Source organism: Pan paniscus, chromosome 16 (genome assembly GCF_029289425.2).
Source record: "Pan paniscus chromosome 16, NHGRI_mPanPan1-v2.0_pri, whole genome shotgun sequence".
Taxonomy (NCBI): Eukaryota; Metazoa; Chordata; class Mammalia; order Primates; family Hominidae; genus Pan; species Pan paniscus.
The window spans coordinates 33,116,482-33,137,756 of NC_073265.2; the positions used below are offsets into that span (position 1 = coordinate 33,116,482).

Sequence of the window (21,275 nt, forward strand, 5' to 3'; positions counted from 1 at the left end):
TTTCCTATTTTTAGTGGAGAGGGATTTCACCATGTTGGTCAGGCTGGTCTTGAACTCCTGACCTCAGATGATCCACCTTCCTCAGCCCCGCAAAGTGCTGGGATTTAGGCATGAGCCACTGTGCCCAGCCAGTATTATGTATATTTATTTTATTTTTTTAATTTTTAATTTTTATTTTTTGAAATGGAGTCTCCCTCTGACACGGGGGCTGGAGTGCAGTGGCGCGATCTCAGCTCGCTGCAACCTCCACCTCCCGGGTTCAAGCAATTCTGCCTCAGCCTCCCCAGTAGCTGGGATTACAGGCAAGCGCCACCATGCCTGGCTAATTTTTGTATTTTTTTTTTTTTTTTGAGACAGAATCTCACTCTGTTGCCCAGGCTGGAATGCAGTGGTGCAATCTCGGCTCACTGTAGCCTCCATCTCCTGGGTTCAAGCGATTCTCCTGCCTCAGCCTCCCCAGTAGCTGGGATTACAGGCAAGCACCACCATGCCTGGCTACTTTTTGTATTTTTATTTTAATTTTTTTTGAGACAGAGTCTCACTCTGTTGCCCAGGCTGGAATGCAGTGGTGCAATCTTGGCTCACTGTAGCCTCCATCTCCTGGGTTCAAGTGATTCTCCGGCCTCAGCCTCCCTAGGAGCTGGGATTACAGGCACCCGCCACCATGGCCAGCTAATTTTCCTATTTTTAGTAGAGACGGGGTTTCACCATGTTGGCCAGGCTGTCTCGAACTCCTGACCTTGAATGATCCACCCTCTTGGCCTCCCAAAGTGCTGGGATTACAGGTGTGAGCCACTGTACCTGGCCAATTTTTGTGTTGTTAGTAGACTGGGTTTCGCCGTGTTGGACAGGCTGGTCTCGAACTCCTGACCTCAGGTGTTCCACCTGCCTCGGCCTCCCAAAGTGCTGGGATGACAGGCTTGGGCCACTGTGCCTGGCCATATTATGTATATTTTTAAAAAATTTATGTAGGGTGACTATTCTAGGGGGTAAGAATTTTCATTAATGATGGGGTCATTTAAGTGGCAGTGGGAAATGTGTTTCTCTGTAGTCCATACTTTAATGAAAAAGGATTGTTAGTGATATTAAGGCAAAACGACTAAAAGGGCAGTACTTCTGTTTTTGCTTTTGGGAACTATAAAGGGCTCCATATGTTTTATTTTGGGAGATTTTTAGATGAGGAGGATATCGTCTCTGTCCAGAGGTTCAGTCCTGTAAGGATGAGGTAAGGTTGGTGGTAACTCAGTAACTTAATGAGAAGAAACTTGGCAGAGAAAACTAGCATTTGGGAGCAATGCCGTCTTTACCCTCTGCCCAGTGCTACCTTATTTAACCTTACTTCATTTAAAAAATATATTGTTTTCCTCACTAGGCACAACACTTTCACTGGGCGATGGCTGACCAGGTTCCAAGCCATGTGGGATCCTAAACAAGAAGACTGTGTCATAGTTGGCAGCATGGCCCATCCACGACGGGTAGAAATCTTCCATGAGACAGGAAAGAGGGTGCATTCGTTTGGTGGAGAATACCTTGTCTCTGTGTGTTCCATCAATGCCATGCACCCAACTCGGTATATTTTGGCTGGAGGTAATTCCAGCGGGAAGATACATGTTTTTATGAATGAAAAAAGCTGCTGAGTTTTTGGTTTAGGAACATCAATTTGTTCAAATTGACCACTGTCTAAGGAGCCTAGTAATCGGCGTGCCTTAGTGTGTTTATGTGGTAATGTGTTACATTTAGCAAATATAACATTGTTTTATTAATAAGACTATAAGAAGAGTGTACTTTTAGTAAGGGAGAAGTCTTGGAGGGTTGCTTCTGCAGGACGGGGAGGGAATTTGAGGGGAGGCTGAGGTGCCGTCAGGACTTTTTTTTTTTTTTTTTGAGATGGAGTTTTGCTCTTGTTGCCCAGGCTGGAGTGCAATAGCGCGATCTTGGCTCACCGCAACCTCCGCCTCCCAGGTTCAAGCGATTCTCCTGCCTCAGACTCCTAAGTAGCTGGGATTACAGGCACCTGCCACCACGCCTGGCTTTTTTTTTTTGTATTTTTAGTAGAGATGGGGTTTCATCATGTTGGCCAGGCTGGTCTCGAGCTCCTGACCTCAGGTGATCTGCCCGCCTCGGCCTCCAAAAGTGCTGGAATTACAGGCATGAGCCACCATGCCTGGCCATCAGAACTTGTAATCAAGACAGTATGTTGAGAAATTCTAACATTATAAATTACAAAGCTTTGACTATTAAAGTTTTTGTGATCTAATGATACAGTTTTGATTCTATAGTGATTTGTGGCTTATTTTATAGTTTATAATGAATACTTATTTCTAGACTCACACACTGGAAGGGGACCCGGAAAGGTAATCTAACTCAGTGATTTTGAAACTTGATTTTTTTAACTGAGAACTTTTTTTAACTGAGAACCCTGCCTGTAGGTTAAGTCTTACGTGAAATGCCAAGATAATTGCTGAGCAGCTTTGGTTACCCAGGGCGGGGTCTGGGTCTGTCTGTACTTTCCCTTTACTCTAGATGGCTCCTGAGACACAGGCAGGACTCCCAAGCACCGGGTTGGGATCTGCCCTGGTCCCGGCATTCCAGTATAAGATTGCCTCAGACCTGTGTTTTTCAGACTGGGTTTTTGCTCTTCACATGAAATCAAGTTAAATGACAATGACTGGTGTTGAAAAAAATGAAAAGGAAAGAATTTGTAAAGAACGGAAAATATATTTGAGTAAGTATTGTTTGGTAAAACTTAGTTACATATGCATATATATTTGTTAGGTATATATGTTTATGTGTATTCTGATGTAAAATATATATATATATATATTTTATTACTATAGTACCATGGGTAATGGATAAAGAAGTTAAAGCTACTGCTTAGAATGAAGAAGGCCCCAGGCTTACCTGTCCCGATCTTTAAACTGTCCAAAGGAAATTCAATAGCCTGTTAAGTGAATACCTTCATTCTTACTTGTATTTGGGGGAATATTATGAAATACTCACCACTTTTGGTATTTTATGAAAATGTTTCCTTTTCAGAAGTTATGGTAATTTCAATGTGTTTGTTGTTGGGAGGGGAGCTGCCAAATCAGTTACTAATATTACTGTGTGACATCTATCCAACTTTTTTCATTATTCTTCATTGCCAAATACTGAAAGACTTGTAAATGGCTTTGGCAATATGTTTGAATTCTAAGAGGAAATATTTTCCCATAATTGTATATCAGAGAAATATAGTGATATACAATTTCCTTGAAAACCAATTTCTAAATAATTTTCTTCTCTGTAATCTAAGTGTAAAAAGGTTTAGTTTTTTAATAGGTTTAGGTGTTTATAAGCAATAGTTCTCTATTTTCTAGTTGATATAAGTAGAGGAATTGACAAGTGAGATGGAAATGTTAATTTATAAAGGGAAAGAAAAGCTAGGTGAGGTTGAGTTATAATTAAACTGTTCAGGAAACATCGTAAAGGCTTTAGGCTCCCTTTTTCATTTCTATACCAATTAATCTCATGGGTTCTAGAGTGGTTAGTTCTACGGGAATTGTTTTTGTTTTTGTTTTTAAAGATGCTGAAAACTACTCTCAATCAAATTAGTACCATCATTTAAGCTTTGAATACTTGGCAGTAATTGCCTGGGCTCGTCAATAAATGTTAGCAAATTCTTGATGTTCCTCACTTTTGTGGTTTCTTTTGCCATTGTGGCTTCATAAACAGTGCTATTTATATTCAATTACACTTAATAGAGTTATATCTTCAGGCAGTGCAGGAAGGAAGGAGAATGAGTAGGGACTTTTTTTTTTTTTATTGGCGATAAGCTTTCTAATGGAGTAATTGTTTAAATCTAGACAGCACATAAAAGAAAATTGTCTCCCTTGGGACATTCTTACACTGTGTAATCTGTAGTGAAAGGTACTTCTCCCACAGACTTGGCTACAGCTGTGTGGCTTCTGTAATTATGTGTGTATTATGATTGCCTCCTTCGGGATAAGCCTTTTCTGTAAGTTTGGCCTTTATGATATCTCTTAAGCTCTGAATTCCGCTTGAGTTTTTTTTTTTTTTTTTTTTTTTAAGATACCCAGGCTTTTGTTATGTAACTTTTAAGGAAGGAGCAGACAATTCTCATTTTTGGTTGTCAGAGACTTGGTCAGACTAGGAGAGACCACAAATGATTAGGAATTAATAGAATCTGAGTTGCTTAAGTCCTATTTTAGTATTCTGGTCTTTGAGCTTCCTTTCCACCAAGAAGATTTTGCAAGGGGAGTTCTCCAGGAAAACAGGGAGCCTTAGGGCTATGGATACAAGGATTTAAATCCTTTCAGCTAATGTACAGTACATGGGGTAGGGTGGGGGAGAAGACACACATGCCTTCTGAATCAATCTGAGAAGAGGAAATATATGCCCTCTAACTTCAGATTCCAAAAACTTCAATGCCCTATTGGGCGGTCGTTTCTGACTTAGTACATTTCCCCCTGCTTTTTAGTAGGGTGTTGATGGCTAGAAATACCAAGACAGCAGATTGTATTTTGACTTATTTGGCTGTAAATACTTGGATTTTCAAATGAAAAGTTAGAATTTATGAGGAAGATAACATTTAGTACAATTACACAGAGCTGAAAAACAAAACATTTTATGATACATTTTCCCCAAAATGGAAACTGGGCAAGAGGAAATTTATTAAAAGGGTGCTTTGCTTGTTTTACTCCATTCCATCAGCAGGTCGTAGGGGTCTGAAGAGGAAACCTGTTCATGAGCTAAAACCAAAAGTGTGTTCAGGTGCAGAGGAGCTAGATTGTGCTAGAGGAACCCAAAGCAGAGGGAGTAGGGACTAGAGTCCTACAGGGGTGTGTGCACAGGTAGTTCTTGATAAGCTGTCAGCAGAAGGGAGGCTGCTGTGAATCGGCAGGGCCACGGGAAGCCACCCAGGTCCAGTGTTTCTTGTGCTTTTTACTCTTTGGATCACTTCAAGCAAAATCTTATGTCATAAAAACAAAAAATTCCGCTGGGGATAGGGTGCTAGATAGCATTTTTTAGGTAGTGGGTACCTCTGAAATTTGGAGGTAACATAGCCTGATTGGTGTTTAGGAGGATGATCTGGCAACAGAAATGGGAGAGTGGAGGGCAGGCAGAATTGAAAAGACAAAGATTAGGTAAGAAGCTAGCACAGTGGACCAAGCCCCCATTGTCACCTCTTATCCTCATGGAATTTAGAAGACCATTTCCAATTCTGTAGCCACAGAGTGATGGTTACATAATCAGATGAGATAATGCTATAGGGATATATTTTGTAAATATGTGGTGGTGGTATCATTGTAGTTCCTTCTTAGAAAGTATTTTCTGTGCTCCCACTTACTCCAGGCTTGAGTAAGAACAGCAGACCAGAAGGTGGACAATCTGGGTTCTAGTTTGGACTCTACCACTATGTAATCTTGGGAAAATCACTTAGTCTTCTTGGTTTTCCTCATCAGAAAAATATCCAATTCACTTTAAAATTATTACATTTATAGCTTCTCAGTTTTTTTTGTTTTTGTTTTTGTTTTTTTTGATGTGGAGTCTTGCTCTGTCACCCAGGCTGGAGTGTAGTGGTGTGATCTCAGCTCACTGCAACCTCCGCCTCCCAGGTTCAAGCGATTCTCCTGCCTTAGCCTCCTGAGTAGCTGGAATTACAGGCGCCCGCCACCACACCTGGCTAATTTTTGTATTTTTAGTAGAGACGGGGGTTTCACCACGTTGGTCGGGCTGGTCTTGAACTCCTGACCTCGTGATCCTCCCGACTTGGCCTCCCAAAGTGCTGGGATTACAGGCATGAGCCACTGTGCCTGGCCGCTTCTCAGTTTCTAACAGTATTTATTTGGGGGTAAGGACAAGGATAATAGGTGGATACAAGCAAAATAATTATGTTATATGATCCAAGTGAATAGTAGTCAGCTGTGTAAATCCCACCAGTATCCTTTTATCTATGTGTTAGTAACTTTAAGGGAGGAAAAGTAAGACAGGCTATTATTAAAGAAAGAGCCCACTCTTCCATGATATTTAAATATTTATTTAAGTTTAAAAATAATCTTCATGGCACCAATGATTTTATGCTAACTACATACTGCATATGTAGAAAAAAGTACATTGCTTTGAAGGAAAATGTAACTTAAGAGTTTTTGGCACACAGAAGGTTAACAACTATATATTTTTAAATGTATCTAAGAAATTCACATTTGCAGGTAGTTTACCCTCTACTGCTTAAAGATGCAGTATGCTATTCTTTAGTAAGAGTTTTATTTCCTGATAGATGAAGCTATGAAAACCATTGCTTTTTCTACAATGAGATAAAATAATTTTGAGAGAAAATGAGAGACATGTTAGAACACAGTATAACCAGGTTAAAAACTTGAACAATTTTTAAAGGTGGAGATATACCAAAAAAGACTAGTCACCAATCAAAGGAGGTTTATTATTCAAGCACTATTTGAAAAGCAAACTGAAGGAAACTTTTCTATCCATATTTTCTGGGATGAGCCCTGGAAAAAAACAACCCTAAAGTTTCTGTTTACAGAGCAAAATTTAGCTGTTAGAAATGGCATAGACTACTGTACTGTTAGAACTCTAGACACAAGGAACATACTAGGATATGGAATACTGCATCTGTCTCTAATGTGAATATGAAAGGTCAGAGTTGAGGCTATCACTCACTGCATAGAAACACCAGATTCTACAAACTGAGGTAGGAGCACTACACTAAAAGGTAATCTTCTATGTTGCATAAGACAGTAGATACCAGGTGGACACCAGCCCCCTGTCTCCTGACAGCCTTTTCATCTCTGGGTCTACTTTTCACGTTAGTCCTGTGCTAAATAAAGCCTTTGCTATGTAGATGACAAGTGGCAGTGGCTAGTTGATTTTAACTGACCCCTAATCTCTACTAGGATCTCCTTCGGTTTGTATTGTCACTCGATAAATAGATGTTTATAATTCCGCCTAAATTGTTGCTGGTATGAAAATGGTCAGAGAAGCCCTCTTCCCTTCTTAGATTCCAGCTGTGTTTTAGCATTCCAGTATTTGATCTTGCCCATTTGGCATCAGACATCTCTTTGCTGGTTAGTTGTTTAAGCACCCTTTAAACAAGCAACGCTGGTGCCTCCCCTGGGAAGAGGTCCCAGATCTTTGATACATGTCAGGCATGGAAACAGAGCTGACTGACCCTCTTCTGCTAACATACTGGTAAGGATCAGTTTTATTGTCTAGAGCAGGATTGGCGTATTATGGCCTGTAGGCCAAATTCAGCTCACTGTTTTCATAAAGTTTTATTGGAACACAGCCATGTTCCTTCATTTACAAATTATCTATGGCTGTTTTTGTGCTGTGATGGCAGAATTGAGCAGTTGTGACAGAGTATGGCGTGCTAAACCAAAATATTTACTGTGTAGCACTTGACATAAGTTGATTGACCTCTGGTCCAGATGAAAGGATGTCTTTAAAATTATACAAATCTCTCCCTAAGAACCCCAATTATTCCACAGTTGTCATATTGTAAACATGGACATGGTTCTACCATCTCAGGGGACAAAATAGGGGAGGTCAAGTCTACAAGTGACTTGTTCTGTTCTGCATTTGGGGCTGTCCAATTAGGGTATCAGCAGCTGCTCTACTTTTGTGTGGGTCCAGGAATATGTCCATTGACCACCCTTAAATAAGCCCTCAAGCCCCAGATGACTTAGAAATCTCTCCCTGAGATGAAAACAGGATCTTGTGTGTGATTGGTTTTAGAGTTGAAGAGCTTGGGCCTAGGATCCCACACTTGCCCTTCATATGCCTGTGCTGCGTGCTTCGAGGACTTCCCTCTGCAAGGATGGTGATGCTTTCCTAGAACTTATGCAGAGGATGACCCTAGGGGGCAGCATTTCTACATCTAAGTGTTGGTCTCTGCCACGGTCACATTCTGTGTTTTGTAGGCATCTCTTAGAAATCTATTTTAAAAGATTCTTTTCCTGGTCCCTTCTAAGGCTGTTGATCTTGGAATTCTATTTTCTGAAGCTTTTCATTCTCAGGATCAGTTTCTTTCTTGCATCGTTTAGTTCATCAGGCTCTATTTTCTTAATCCATAAAGTAAAAACAAAATATGAATTGTTAAGAAAATAACATTTCGTTGTTAAAATATAAATTGAAATAGTCTTTGGGTCAAGGGGGTGTATATAAAATAAGCACTGCTATCCAAATCTCAACAGTCTCTCAGGTAACTTAACTCTGCTTTCTCTTAACTACACTTTGTCCAACATTTCTGACAGAACTATCTCTGGTACCACTGAATTCGTTTAACGCCCCTGGAGCACTATAAAAGTCTTGAGGTTCTTCGGAAAAAAAAATCACGTTAAGTCTAGTTTCATTATACAAAACTATGGTGATGCCCACTAGGCTCTAGACTAAGGGGACAGACTTACCCCACCCCTGCTGCTGCTGTTGCTGTAGCGGTGGTCCCTTCAGATGCCCACTCTGCTCAGATTTGAAAAAACAAAAGGAAAAGAAAATCCAACTCAGACCATCATAAGAAGCAACTTTCCATTTAATCATTCTACATGGATGTTTACTTTTTTAAAAGTTCTGGCTGGCAAAAAAACAAACAAAAAACTAAACAGTCCCCATTGTCCAGATCCCTGGCCTGCCCTGCTGAGGCTGCAGTGATGAGTCTACTGGAACCCAGTGGCACCAGCAGGAAAAGCTCCTGCAGAATACAGAGGACAGCAGCTCTCTAGTTTTCAACTAGTGTCCCCTCTGCTAGGTGATACTACTGCAATAATCAGTAATAGTAAAATAAATTATTTTTATTTGATACTTCAAAATAATACACATCATCTATGAAAAATCAAAATTCAAAACCAAAAATTATCCTGCAAATTGGAAAGATGAGAAACAGAGTCGCTGAGCCTTTCTTGAAATAACTTCTGAAGAAAATGAGTTTTCCCAGTTTGTTTAGACAGGGCATGAGCCTATCCCTTTCTTCTTCTGGGAAACACCCTCCTAGGCTGCAGTGGACTTTGAGTCATGAGAGGAGGACTTGGTATATGTGCCGATGGTTCCGCGATGGGTCCCATTGCTGGGAATGGGTAGCCGGGCTCCTTGGTCCACCTGGCTAGTTTTTGGGAGGAGTCATGCCTTCTCAGGTGTCAATGAGCAGGCTCACCACTGAGCGGATTTTGCAGGCAAACCATCGCCTGAGGGGACAAAAGTATTGATAGTGGAATTGTTCAAACTCGGGGGTCTGGCGGATATCACGGAAAAAGGCAATGTCAAGGTCAGACTCGGTAAGGATGATCAGGAGGAGGAGCAAAACAAAGAGGAGTCCCATGGTCACAAGGAGCAAACGGAGGACACTTAGAACAAACTTATTCACCTGTTCCTCCTCGGGCCCGCTGTGCCCCTGACACAGGGCCCTCAGCTCTCCCCCAAGGGCCTCCACCTCTGTAGCAGTTGGGGTGCTGGCTTCAGATTCCTTCTCCTCCTCAATGCTGCAGGTGGCTCCATTGATCTGCCGGGAAAGCAACATCAGCTCCAGGCTGTGCTCAGCCACAGGGGTGGGCAGCACGCTGTCTGCAGGGCTGTAGGCCTCGTCTGCAATCACAGCTACTCGCTCATTGCTATCTGTCCGGCTGCTTCTCACGTGAGGCAGGAAGGTGTCCCCATGGGAAGTGGAACGCACTGGTGTGGAATGGGCACTGTCCCGTAAGGACTCTAGGCCTAGAAAGGCAAAAGGAACATGAGTAGGCTGTGTCCCAATGCACCCTTTGCTTTCCAGTAGCACCCATTGTGTTTTATTGGGTACCATTCTGCACACCCACATGACCAGCAGCAGTAGCCACTGCACTCCATTTTGATATATCGAGAAGACGACAGGCTGGGTGTGGTGGCTTACACCTGTAATCTCAGCACTTTGGGAGGCCGAGATGGGTGGATCGCTTGAGGTCAGGAGTTCCAGACCAGCCTGGCCAACGTGGTGAAACCCCATCTCAACTAAAAATACAAAAATTAGCCGGGCCTGGTGGCACATGCCTGTAATCCCAGCTACTTGGTGGGCTGAAGCAGGAGAATCGCTTGAACCCGGGAGGCGGAGGTTGCAGTGAGCTGAGATCGCACTATTACACTCCATCCTCGGCAACAGAGTGAGTGAGATTCCATCTTAAAAAAAAGAAAAAGGCTGGGCATGGTGGCTCATGCCTGTAATTCCAGCACTTTGGGAGGCCAAGGCGGGCGGATCATGAGGTAAGGAGTTCGAGACCAGCCTGGCCAACATGTGAAACCCCGTCTGTACTAAAAATACAAAAATCAGCCACGTGTGGTGGCGGGCACCTGTAATCCCAGCTACTCAGGAGGCGGAGGCAGGAGAACTGCTTGAACTTGGGAGGCGGAGGTTGCAGTTAGCAGAGATCGTGCCACTGCACTCCAGCCTGGGTGACAGAGCAAGACTCTGCCTCGGGGCGAGGAGGAAGCCAGGTGTGGTAGTGCATGCCTCTTGTCCCAGCTACTTTGTAGGGGGGCAGATTGCTTGAGCCTGGGAGGTCAAAGCTGCAGTAAACCAAGATCACACCACTGCATTCCAGCCTGAGCAACAGAGAAAGACTGTCTCAAAAAAAAAAAAAAAAAAAAAATATATATATATATATATATGTATGTATGTATGAAACAAGAGAAGGCACAGAAATCACAGTGGCCATTTTAGAAGAGTTTTTCTTTGCTTTTTGCTTATGGTTTTGGCCTAGTTTGTGTGTGTTTTGAGATGGAGTCTTACTCTGTTGCCCAGGTTCGAATGCAGTGGTGCAATCTCAGCTCACTATAACTTCTGCCTCCCGGGTTCCAGCAATTCTTGTGTCTCAGCCTTCTGAGTAGCTGGGAATACAGGTGTCTGCCACCACACCCAGCTAATTTTTTTATTTTGAGTAGAGACGGGGTTTTGCCATTTTGGCCAGGCTGGTCTAGAACTCCTGGCCTCCCAAAGTGCTGGGATTATAGGTGTGAGCCACCGCACCCAGCCCCTAATTTGTTAAAGATTCTGCCTTTCTTGCCTTTGGTGTCCTGGGCCTAGTTTTTTTTTTTTTTTTTTTTTCTTTCAGTCTTTCATATGATTTTATTTTCTTCCTTCAACCATAATATGATATCCAAATTTTGTCTTAACTGCTGGGTCTGTAAACACAGGCTTATCCATCCCACTTATAGGCAAGGCAAATGCTGCTTCTTGAAATGGTCCCACCATGGACCCTCTGGTCATCCAACCCAAGACGCCCCCTTGCCTGGCTTTATCTTCACTATATTGTGTGGCCACTTCATTGAATCTCATCCCAGACTTTAACTTTTCCATGGCTTCCATGATTTTGTCATGTTTTTCCCATAGAATGTGTCTGACCTTTACTGCATTGCCACCACCTTTGGGACCCTGAGCCTTCTTGTCAGCACTGTCACTCCCAGAGGCTGCACCCCCTTTCCCCGCTTTTCCAGAACCACTTTTTCCTTTGGGCGGCATCTTGGAAGCTTGTTGTTGAACTCTGAACTCTGGGCCTGGTTTTTACCCCAGTTTGAAAGAATCTGAATTCCAAACTACCCCTGATGCAGAGCTGGGACCACGGTTTGAGTCTCAAGTCTGCCTGTTGGGTGGAGGGCTTTAAGAGGCAGGAATGGGCCAGACACGATGGCTCCCATCTGTAATCCCAGCACTTTGGGAGGCCAAGGCAGGTGGATCACTTGAGCCAAAGGGTTCAAGACCAGGCTGGGCAACATAGACACTGTAACTATAAAATTTTTAATAAAAGAGAGGTAGGAATGGGGAGAAGGGGAATATGTCTTGCCTAACTGGGTTTCATCAAATACCGAATATCCTTGTAAAAACCCAGCATACAGCATCTTGAGCTTATAAGGTCAATATTTTTGGATTTCTGCAGCTGCTCTCAGTCTCTTCAGCCTCCGTTCTAGCTGTTCTGACTTTGTGGAATGATGGGGTAGAAACTCTCTCTGCTCTTCTTGAGGGGGCATGGGAGTAGTCCCTGGCCAGCTCCCTCTCTTTTCCTCTGAGAAGGAGCTGGGTCTAGAATAGGCTGAAAAGCTCCCCTATCTTTAGACACTTCAGAGCACAAAACAGTTTGAGACCTTGTTGGGGGGGTGGATTTCTCTTACATTTGGTAGGAGGAAGGGGTATTCTATCCCCTAAAACTACCCATTATCTCTTCTCTCTTTCCAAGGTTCTCACAGGACTCAAGCCCTGGCAGGGAAAACAGGAGCTGGTTACACTCTCAACTGAACAGCAGCCACCCAGGCCAGAGGCTTTGGGCATATAGTGAGTGAGCGCGGCCCCCATCGCAGTGCTCCCAAGGAAATGGCTTCTTGTTTTAGGCTCAATGTCTGCATTTTCCACTCCTGGCCATCTTGGTGATGCTGGTGTGGTTCTCTCTGCCTTTGTGACCTATGACAAGAAAAGCCAGTCCCCTTCTGTTGCCCTGAAATAGTCCCTGACAATCCCAGACTGAACCAGATTCCCAGCTCAGTAAAGGTTTTACCTAAGTCAGGTTGATTAGGGAGTTTTTTGGTTCAGGGCTAGCTCCAGAAGCCCAAAGGGTCTCTTTTTTCCCCTTCTTCCAGGACATGAAGCAGTCCAAAGGTCTCTCTTAAAAAGGTGTTAGTAACCTTTCAGAAGCAGTGTGTCCCATCTTCCTTGGCTCCCTCATGGCTTGGCCGTTTGCACCCAGGCAGCCTGCCTGACCAGCCTTGTGGAGCCTATCTTGGCACAGGCACAGTTAAGGATTCTCCAGAGGAATGAGCCCTGGAATCTGGGTTATGAATGAGTAGGACAATGGGGAGAGAGGGTGGGGGCAAAGGCAGGGCACCTGCCATCTAGTTACGCTCCCCATTGCCTCACGGCTCATACATTTGCCACAGCTCTCAATCTCTGCTTTCAGAAGCTCCTCATAGTCTTAGCTGTATTTTTTGTCCCTGTGCTAAAATCTTAAATTTGTATAATGCTTTCATCTTTTTAAAGCACTTTGATTTTATCTTTCAGTAACTCCACAAGGTAGTGAGGGCAAGAGGTTATCTGAAGTCATGTGGTTGGTAGTTAATGGCAAAACCAAGGATAGAATCCAAGCCGCTTTCTAGTTCATGATCCTGCTGATGATATCTATTAAGTCCTCACGTTGTCAACAGGTTCCTGGAAACCATGACTTTAAGCCAAATGATGTTACAGCAGGTCCTCCAATGTTTTCTTCAGCATCATTTTGTTATAATTTTTTTAAAGTTCTTTAGTTTTTTGAGACAGTCTTACTCCATTGCCTAGACTGGAGTGCAGTGGTACAATCACGGCTCACTGCAGCCTCGACCTCCCAGGCTCAGGTGATCCTCCCACCTCAGCCTCCTGAGTAGCTGGGACTACAGGCATGTGCCACCACGCCTAGCTAATTTTTGTATTTTTTGTAGAGACAGGTTTTTGTGCTGGGATTACAGATGTGAGCCACCATGCCCAGCCCCATTTTGTTATAATGTTGATGAGAAAAAAAAAAGTTTAATTGTACATCATTTTGCTTAAAGTTGCAGTTTCTAAAGACCCTGTCAACGCTGTTAAGTGATGACTTAACTGTAGTCGGATTCCACGGAATGGAACCATGGGCCAGGACGGATTAAATCAACAGCCAGCATCTACCTTAGATTTAGGTCTTAATTGCCCGAGAAACTGTTTTGAAATAACCTGAAATTAAGAGTCTCTGTCCCTTGTTCTAGAGCTCTTGCTGTTCCTCTGATCTCTCTTCCACAGTATTCCTCCCTGATGTCCCCATTTGCACATGCAGCTTGAGGAATATGTACCTTGGGACAGGTTATGGGTCACTGATAAAGCAGAAACCTTAAGGCCCTGGTTGCAGCATATTGCTTGCTTGGCTCCTTTCCCAGGCAGTCCTCAGCCCCATTGCATAGGGCGCCTGCCACCCTTTCAAAGGCCTGCCCCTTCATGAGGACAGCTCTGACTGCAGGATCTTTCAAAGTATGAAAAGCTTAGCTTAACCTACGATTACACCCCTCAGCTTGTGGGGAAGGAGAGGCAGATGCTGTGATATCAGAAGAGGAAAATGTCAGAGGACCACCTGGAGCCACATCATACTGGGAGCTGTTGGTGCTCTCATTAAACAAGATAATGGATAGATAGGCATTTCTTTTTTTTTTTCTTTTTTTTTGAGATGGAATCTCACTCCATCTCATTGCCCAGGCTGGAGTGCAATGGTGCAATCTCGGCTCACTGCAGCCTCCGACCCCCGGGTTCAAGTGATTCTCCCACCTCAGCCCTGCGAGTAGCTGGGATTACAGGCGCCTACCACCATGCCCGGCTAATTTTTGTATTTTTAGTAGAGATGGGGTTTCGCCATGTTGGCCAGGCTGGTCTGATCTCCTGACCTCAAGTGATCTGCCCATCTCAGCCTCCCAAAGTGCTGGGATTACAGGCATGAGCCACCACATCCAATTAGATGTGCATTTCTAGTAGAATGCCTGACAAATACAGTTGCTCAGTAAATATCAGTTGGTCTCCTCCCTTAACAGAAGATGTCACCTGTAAGGTGACCCTCCCAATCAGGTTAGTCCTATATTAGAAACTGTTTTCACTGCTGTAAAAGCCACCACCTGTCCTGCCATTTCATCGAACCTGTTATTTTGGGATAGATGGGATGGGTGCCGTGGGAAGGATCTGCGCTAAGTGGCACAGCAAAACAGGAGAGTCTTTTTTACCTTGGAAGTGCTCCAGCTGATTCCCTTGCCCGGGGGTCACAGCAGTCAGGACCCTACCCTGGAGCCGGGGCCCCATCCTCAGGATGCGCACACTTAGGGGCCGAAAGCAGTGATTAGTCAGCCGGAGCTGGACCCGAACTCTGGTGTGAATCTTAATCAGACTCTTCCCCATGGTGGCCCAGGAAGGCAAATACTTCTTCAGTGGAAACCAGCTGATCTTTTCAGAGAAACCAGCCAGGCAGGGAGAGATACAGAGAGGCAAAGATGGAAAGCCAACTAGGAACAAAGGATTTCTGCAGATCCCATATCATAGCAGCCCCTTGGCAGTGCCTCGCGTGTTGCAGGGAGAAGGTCACCTCCCCAAGCTTCACATCAGGCTGAACTGCAGGGAAGGAGCAGCTCTGAGAGGCCACCGTTATCAGGGGACTGGATTTAGTCAGAAGCACTTAGAGCCATAAAAAGTAATGCTTCCTTGGCCTGCAGCTCTTTCCCTGAGGCCTGGATAAGGGCTCCAACCTCTCAGAGGGCAAGGGACAGAGGGGGCAGAGAACAATCCCAGAGGGTAAGGGGAATCAAGACCGTCCCAGAAAATCCAGGATGTAAAGTTACAAGGCCATTGGCCTTTATCCAGGCCATATATAGTCCAGGCCTGCCCTGGTGCCAGCCAAGTTGCATGGTCAGCCTAGCTTTGGGGCTGGGTGGCTCTGAAGTGGGAGGAGGGTAGTCTCTGTGATACTAAATGGGCCAAATGGACTATAGAAAAGACAGTCTTTGGTGGAGCATGAACCAATTTAAATGCCTCTAAATTCCTTGGGGTTTTTGTTGGTTGTGCCCTTCTTCTGAGGCCCTCATCGCATCCCTTGCAGCCCCTCCCTCCCTGGTTGGGGTGGGCAGTTAGGGTCAGCAGTGCCTGTCAGGACCTTTAAAGGCAAGCCCTCCTCTTGAAAGACGTTGCACCTGAACTCTCGCCTCCTGGAAACTAATCCATTCTTTACTTCCACAGGCTTGGTAGCCCCTGTACTGATAAAGCCATTTAATTGCTACAATCTTTTATTTATTTCCACATCCAAACCTGATGTCCATCTCCCTCTCCTCACCCTGAGCCTGTGAGGTTCATTTGGGCCAGGTCAGTTTTACCTGCGCTGTGCTGCATCTAATGGGTCCTGGGCTGGGGACCAGGGCCACAGGCTGTGTTTGTCCACTTGCAGCCTTGGGCACAGGGTGTGAGAAGCACCTGGAAGTCTGCTGAGCTGTAACCTACCAAGTGTGCCATTCTATGAGGCTGGTTTTGAGGAAGTGCCCTGGCCCTAGGGGGCCTATACTCCTCAGCAGCCTCTCCCCACTGTACCTCTCTTTGCATTTGGCAGCAAGGGGGAATAGTTTGGACAAGGAACCTGCTGCTGCAATGGGAGGAGGAGGCTGGAGGTAAAGCCAGAGCTGAATGGGGACCTGAGTCAGCCTCAGCATGTCTCAGGATCACAAGGACTGTTTTCCCCGCCTCTGAGTTGTTCTACTAACCCTACTTGGCAGCAACTCTCAGTGAGTTTTGTCTCTACACAGAGAGCCTCAGCCCTCCCTCTTTTGGGAATGCTGGTTTCCTGGACATTCTTCCCTGTTCTGGGAAGTAGGCATGCACAAGGCTCCTCTCCTGTTTTACATCCTGCATGGTGCTAGCTTCCCTAGGGTGAGCCTTTTGTTTGGGAGGATAGCTGTCCCAGCTCTCTGTGGAGGATGGGGATGGACCCTCTAGCTTCAGCCTCAGAGGGATGGAAAGAAAGGCCACAGAGGGGAGAAAGTTATGTTTCCTCAGAGAAGTTCATTCTACTTCCTGAGATGTACACCCCAAAAGAGGGACGGAGAGAGCCGAGGGACAGTGAGAGCCAAGCTCAGTTCTTCGGGTCAGCCTAAGATGGGAGGAAACACCAGGAGGCTGTGTCTCATGATGGTCATATATCCATAATTCTATTCTTTGCATAACGATTCTACTTGGTAGTCCACAGGCACTCTCCCACACCCAGCTCTGTTCTGCAGTGGGGGAACTAGGCTCAGAGATAAAACAACCTGTTCCAGAAAGTGCATGGCAGAGCTCCTAGTCAGACCTTGGCTTCCTGATCAGAACTCTGAACTGTGCTTGCTGCCGGCCTGTAAACGCTTTAGTCTCTTTCAAGTACTTCCGCACATATTAGCTTCCTTGCAACCAATGGGGTGGGCAAGGAAGATGTCCCTATTTTACAAATGGAGCAATGAAGATACTCAAGTAACTTGATGGTGTTTGTCTAGCCGGGGTTCTCAACCTCTAGACCATAGGGAGTTACATACTAGACTTTGGTAACATGGAATCTCACACTCACAGTGACACATCCTAAAATCCTAAACACAAATTAGATCTCAGGGAAACAGCAGTGATATCCTTCCTAACGTGAGCAACTCATTTTCATTCCCAAGCAGCATTCTTACAGAAAGGACAAAGGGCTGTCCTGCCAGCTTCCACACCATTAATCCCAGGAGAGAGACAGGTATGAACCAATTCTGCTGTTTCCTGCTGTGTGAGATTTCTGAGGTCCTAAAAAAACACCATCTTCGGGAATGAAAGCACTCAACTTTACACCTGTATCCAGCCTCCGGGTGACCTGGGCCAGTGACAGCAGCTAGAGGGCAGTATTCCAAGAGCGCCTCCTAACAGCATTAACTACCCAGAGAATAGATTGTTGGCCTCAGCTATTGGGGTATCTAGTTCAGTGGAGATACGTAGAATTTCTCTCTCTTCCCACCTCGGCCTGCTCCAAAGGAAGGGAGTCTGGAGGGAGATGCGTCATATTGAATTTCCTGAGACAGTGGTAAGATATGCAGATAGCAACAGGACAAATTTCTTTCTTTCTTTTTTGAGATGGAGTCTTACTCTGTTGCCCAGGCTGGAGTGCAGTGGCACGATCTCAGCTCACTGCAACCTCCGCCTCCTGGGTTCAAGCAATCCTCTTGCCTCAACCCCCCAAGTAGCTGGGATTACAGGCGTGCATCACCACACCTGGTTAATTTTTGTATTTTTAGTAGAGACGGGGTTTCACCATGTTGGCCAGGCTGGTCTCAAACTACTGACCTTAGGTGATCCACCCACCTCAGCCTCCCAAAGTGCTGGGACTACAGGCGTGAGCCACTGCCCAGCCAACAGGACAGATTTCTATAGCTGAAGCAAAACATGGTGGCAGCTACTAGAAATGCTTCGGAACCAAGAAGTGAAAATTCTTGGTTAACAGTCTCAGCCATCCTGATAATTTTACTGTGGAGATTGGTCAGATTTAGCAAACAAGTGAAACCCTCTTTTTTTTCTTGAGACAGAGTCTCTGTCACCCAGGCTGGAGTGCAGTGGTGCAATCTGGGCTCACTGCAGCCTCCACCTCCGCCTTCCGGGTTCAAGCAATTCTCCCACCTCAGCCTCCCTAGTAGCTGGGATTACAGGCTCCCACGACCATGCCCTGCTAATTTTTTGTATTTTTAGTAGAGAAGGGGTTTCACCATGTTGGCCAGGCTGCTCTCAAACTCCTGAGACCTGAAGTGAACCTCCCAAAGTGTTGGGATTACAGGCGTGAGCCACTGCACCAGCCCCTTTTTAAAAAAATTCTTTTTTTTTTTCACAGTCTCCTTTACCCAGGCTGGAGAGCAGTGGCACGAACTCAGCTCACTGCAACCTCTGCATCCCAGGCTCAAGCGAGTCTCCTACCTCAGCCCCCCGAGTAGCTGGGATTAGTCATGTGCCACCACGCCCAGCTAGTTTTTGTATTTTTAGTAGAGACAGGGTTTCACCATTTTGGCCGGGCTGGTCTTGAACTCCTGACCTCAAGTGATCCACCCATCTAGGCCTCCCAAAGTATTGAGATTACAGGTGTGAGCCACCGCACAGGGCGTGAAAAGCCTCTTGATGGAAAGCAATTTCAGAACTGCATGGAACCTATAGATCCCACATATGCAAGTCCCCCAAAGGGCTAACCCAGCACCCTCAAATCCACAACCCTCCTGCTTAGATACCCACACCCCTTTACCCTGTACCCAGCTAATATTCCCATCCACTGGATAAAACCTCCTACTTGCCACTGGAGGCCCTTTTCCCCAAGAGACATGCTGCCATCACTAATGCAAATTAGCCTCTTTTCAAGGTCCCAGATCACAACTTGGAGGACCCCAGTGGTCACCTCAAGAAGCTCATGCTCACCTTCCATGATGGAGATGTGAACAGCTCTTCTGCGGGTCCTGGGGACGCTGCTCAGCCTTGGGCCATGGGTTATGGAGGGACAGCTCCGGCTGGGAACCATCCCTGCTCTGAGGTTAAAGAAAAAGAACCTTGTTAATTCAGTGCATGGACACATTTGGTAGGCACTTAAGAATTGAGTACTGGCTACTAGAATTGCCTGGCTGTATTAAGTCTTGGTCTCTCTCTTTTTTAAAATCTTTAATACCTTCTCTTTGCCTTTGGTCTCTGGATTCCAGTCAGAGATAGTGCTTCAAACTCCTCCACTTCTTTGTAACCCTAGACCCATCTGAACCTTTTTTTTAGTGTGGCAGCAGTGCCACTGGTCTCTGGGGTGGGGGCAAGACTGTCAGAGAGTAGAGCCCCAGGATGAGCAGTACTCCTGCAAATATGCCTGGACCAATACTGGCAGCCTCCCCTGACTTCCAATAGAGGCTGCTGATGACAGGGCTCCATGTGAAGGGGCAGGCAGTAATGCTCCCCTTCCCAGAGGCAAAGGCTGGTTGGCAAATCCTACCCTTCTTGGTCAGTCATATTCTTTCTGGGTCTTAGATTCTAGGAGATAGGCTTCTGGAAACACAATTTGTGGATCTACGTGAAGCATGGATCCTGAAATTATTTTAGAGCCAGTGTGGCAGGGCTGTGGGACTATCCTTGGCTTCATATGATCGACTGGTTCCAGAACCACTGAAATTGTGTGACACATCTATGATCAGTGTCAAGACTAGGGAGGGCAGAAGAGAATTGCCAAGTGAAGTGGCACCTGGATCTGATGTACTATCTGCAGTAGCCCTTCCTCCCTCCCCAGCTCTCTTATTAAAGGTCAAAGACTTCTCCCCATCCCTTCTGAGAAGTTTCTTCAGCCTTCTGCTTCATTTTGGACTTTTTGGTAGCCACTGGAGCCAGGGGCTTCACAGTACTCAAATTGCTGGATTGAGATTCTGGGATCTGAGCTACAACTGTTTTGGGGGGAAGCCCCTGGCAGCCTACCTGTGTATTTCCGGTGGCTCCCGTTTGATCTTAGCACTTGATTCCATGACTTCCTTTGCAACTCGGCCACTGTAAGTAGTATAATAAAAACAAGCAGCAAGAAATGAGACTGTGTTGTAGGACAGCTCCTCTCCAAGGTCTTAGGTGCTTTCCCTGAATCAGGAAATGGCATCTGTGGCCCACCCTTTCCCTGATGTTTTGGTCATGGAGAAAGGCTTGCTTGGTGGGGTAGAGTTCTAAATTGTCATGACAGCCTATCTGAGAGAACTCTCTCCATCTCTAGAGTCTTTAGGATCTTCCATTCTCATTTAGGAGTAATTCCTCATTTTCCAGCATGTTCCAATTACATCACAAAAAAACACATAAGAACAACCTTTAGACAGTGAGACATGAATCACTGTTATAGTTCTTATTTTGCTGCTATTGTAAGGGAAAGAGAAGATACATATTTATTTTTCATTTTCTTGGAGACAGGGTCTTGCTCTGTCTCCTGGGCTGGAGTGCAGTGGTGCAATCATGGCTCACTGCAGCCTCGACCTCCTGAGCTTAAGCAATTCTCCCACCTCAGCCTCCCAAGTAGCTGGGACTACAGGTGTGTGCCACCACACCCAGATAATTTTTTTTGTATTTTTAGTAGAGATGGGGTTTCATCATGTTGCCCAGGCTGATTTCAAACTCCTGGCCTCAAGTGATCCACCTGCCTCAGCCTCCCAGAGTGCTGGGATTATAGGCATGAGCCACTATGGCTGGCCAATATACATTTAAAACCCTACAGACAAATTGCTGTAGGGAAGGAAGGAAATAGTAAAAGGGTCATAAGATGGGAGAATTAGATGGAGACCTCAGACTTTTCTGAGTCCTCCCTGGTTTCTCTGTTCTAAAGGATAAGGACCACTGAGTGTTCTCCAGAGAAGGGTCTGAAAATAGATCCATAATGGTTACTTACTGTCACTATTTACCTGTATCGGAACCGGCTCCCTTTAAAGAATAAATTGCTGCTGGACACTGTGCGGACTTGGCTTGACTTCTCCAGCCTGTAGCAAGGCAAAGTCCAGTGTGATAGACAGCCTGAACTGCCTCACACAGGTTAAGGCAGCACATCCCCAGCTTCTTCCAAAGGCTACTTGAAACTTCAGGAAAAAAGCCCTTCATAGTCCACATTTGTCTCTGACTCTCATTTAGGATCTGGGGGCTGTGCTCACAGCCAGCTGCTCTCCTGCCTCAGTGCCCAGGACTGTCAACATGGAAACCCATTTTAGTGTCAGGAGAGTGAAGGCTCCCCCAAAATGCTTCATAGGTTTTACCAGGGGGA

The 21,275-nt window shown here is 45.3% G+C and overlaps 3 protein-coding genes across 14 annotated transcripts in view; 1 reads left to right on the top strand and 2 right to left on the bottom strand.

The window, feature by feature from the left end:
- Positions 1-3,663, top strand: part of WDR76 (WD repeat domain 76) — a 41,502-nt gene extending 37,839 nt beyond the window's left edge. For all 3 annotated transcript variants that reach the window (XM_003814953.4, XM_003814952.4, XM_034938666.3), the window contains exon 13: positions 1,373-3,663. In XM_003814953.4, coding sequence (XP_003815001.1) covers positions 1,373-1,637 — 265 coding nt within the window. In that variant the 3' untranslated portion in view covers positions 1,638-3,663. The remainder of the gene's footprint in view (positions 1-1,372) is intronic.
- Positions 3,664-6,016: 2,353 nt separating this feature from the next.
- The window catches only part of FRMD5 (FERM domain containing 5), a 417,439-nt gene continuing 402,180 nt past the window's right edge, over positions 6,017-21,275 (bottom strand). For 4 of the 10 annotated variants that reach the window (XM_063596611.1, XM_003814960.6, XM_034938667.3 and 1 more), the window contains 4 exons: positions 20,923-20,997; positions 19,964-20,032; positions 18,938-19,044; positions 6,017-9,717 (listed from right to left, as the gene is read on the bottom strand). In XM_063596611.1, the coding sequence (XP_063452681.1) occupies positions 9,140-9,717; positions 18,938-19,044; positions 19,964-20,032; positions 20,923-20,997 (829 nt within the window). In that variant the 3' untranslated portion in view covers positions 6,017-9,139. The remainder of the gene's footprint in view (positions 9,718-18,937; positions 19,045-19,963; positions 20,033-20,922; positions 20,998-21,275) is intronic. The other 6 variants (XM_008967836.4, XM_034938669.3, XM_008967837.5 and 3 more) reach the window with 3 other exon arrangements.
- LOC117976017 (peptidyl-prolyl cis-trans isomerase NIMA-interacting 4-like) lies at positions 9,731-14,677 on the bottom strand. The gene has a single exon (XM_055098372.3). The coding sequence runs from the start codon at positions 11,492-11,494 to the stop codon at positions 11,102-11,104; it is 393 nt and encodes a 130-aa protein (XP_054954347.1). The 5' UTR covers positions 11,495-14,677; the 3' UTR covers positions 9,731-11,101.

What these genes read in the sequence shown, in the direction of transcription:
- LOC117976017 (XM_055098372.3), bottom strand. Translation starts at nt 11,494, where the DNA reads ATGCCGCCCAAAGGAAAAAGTGGTTCTGGAAAAGCGGGGAAAGGGGGT.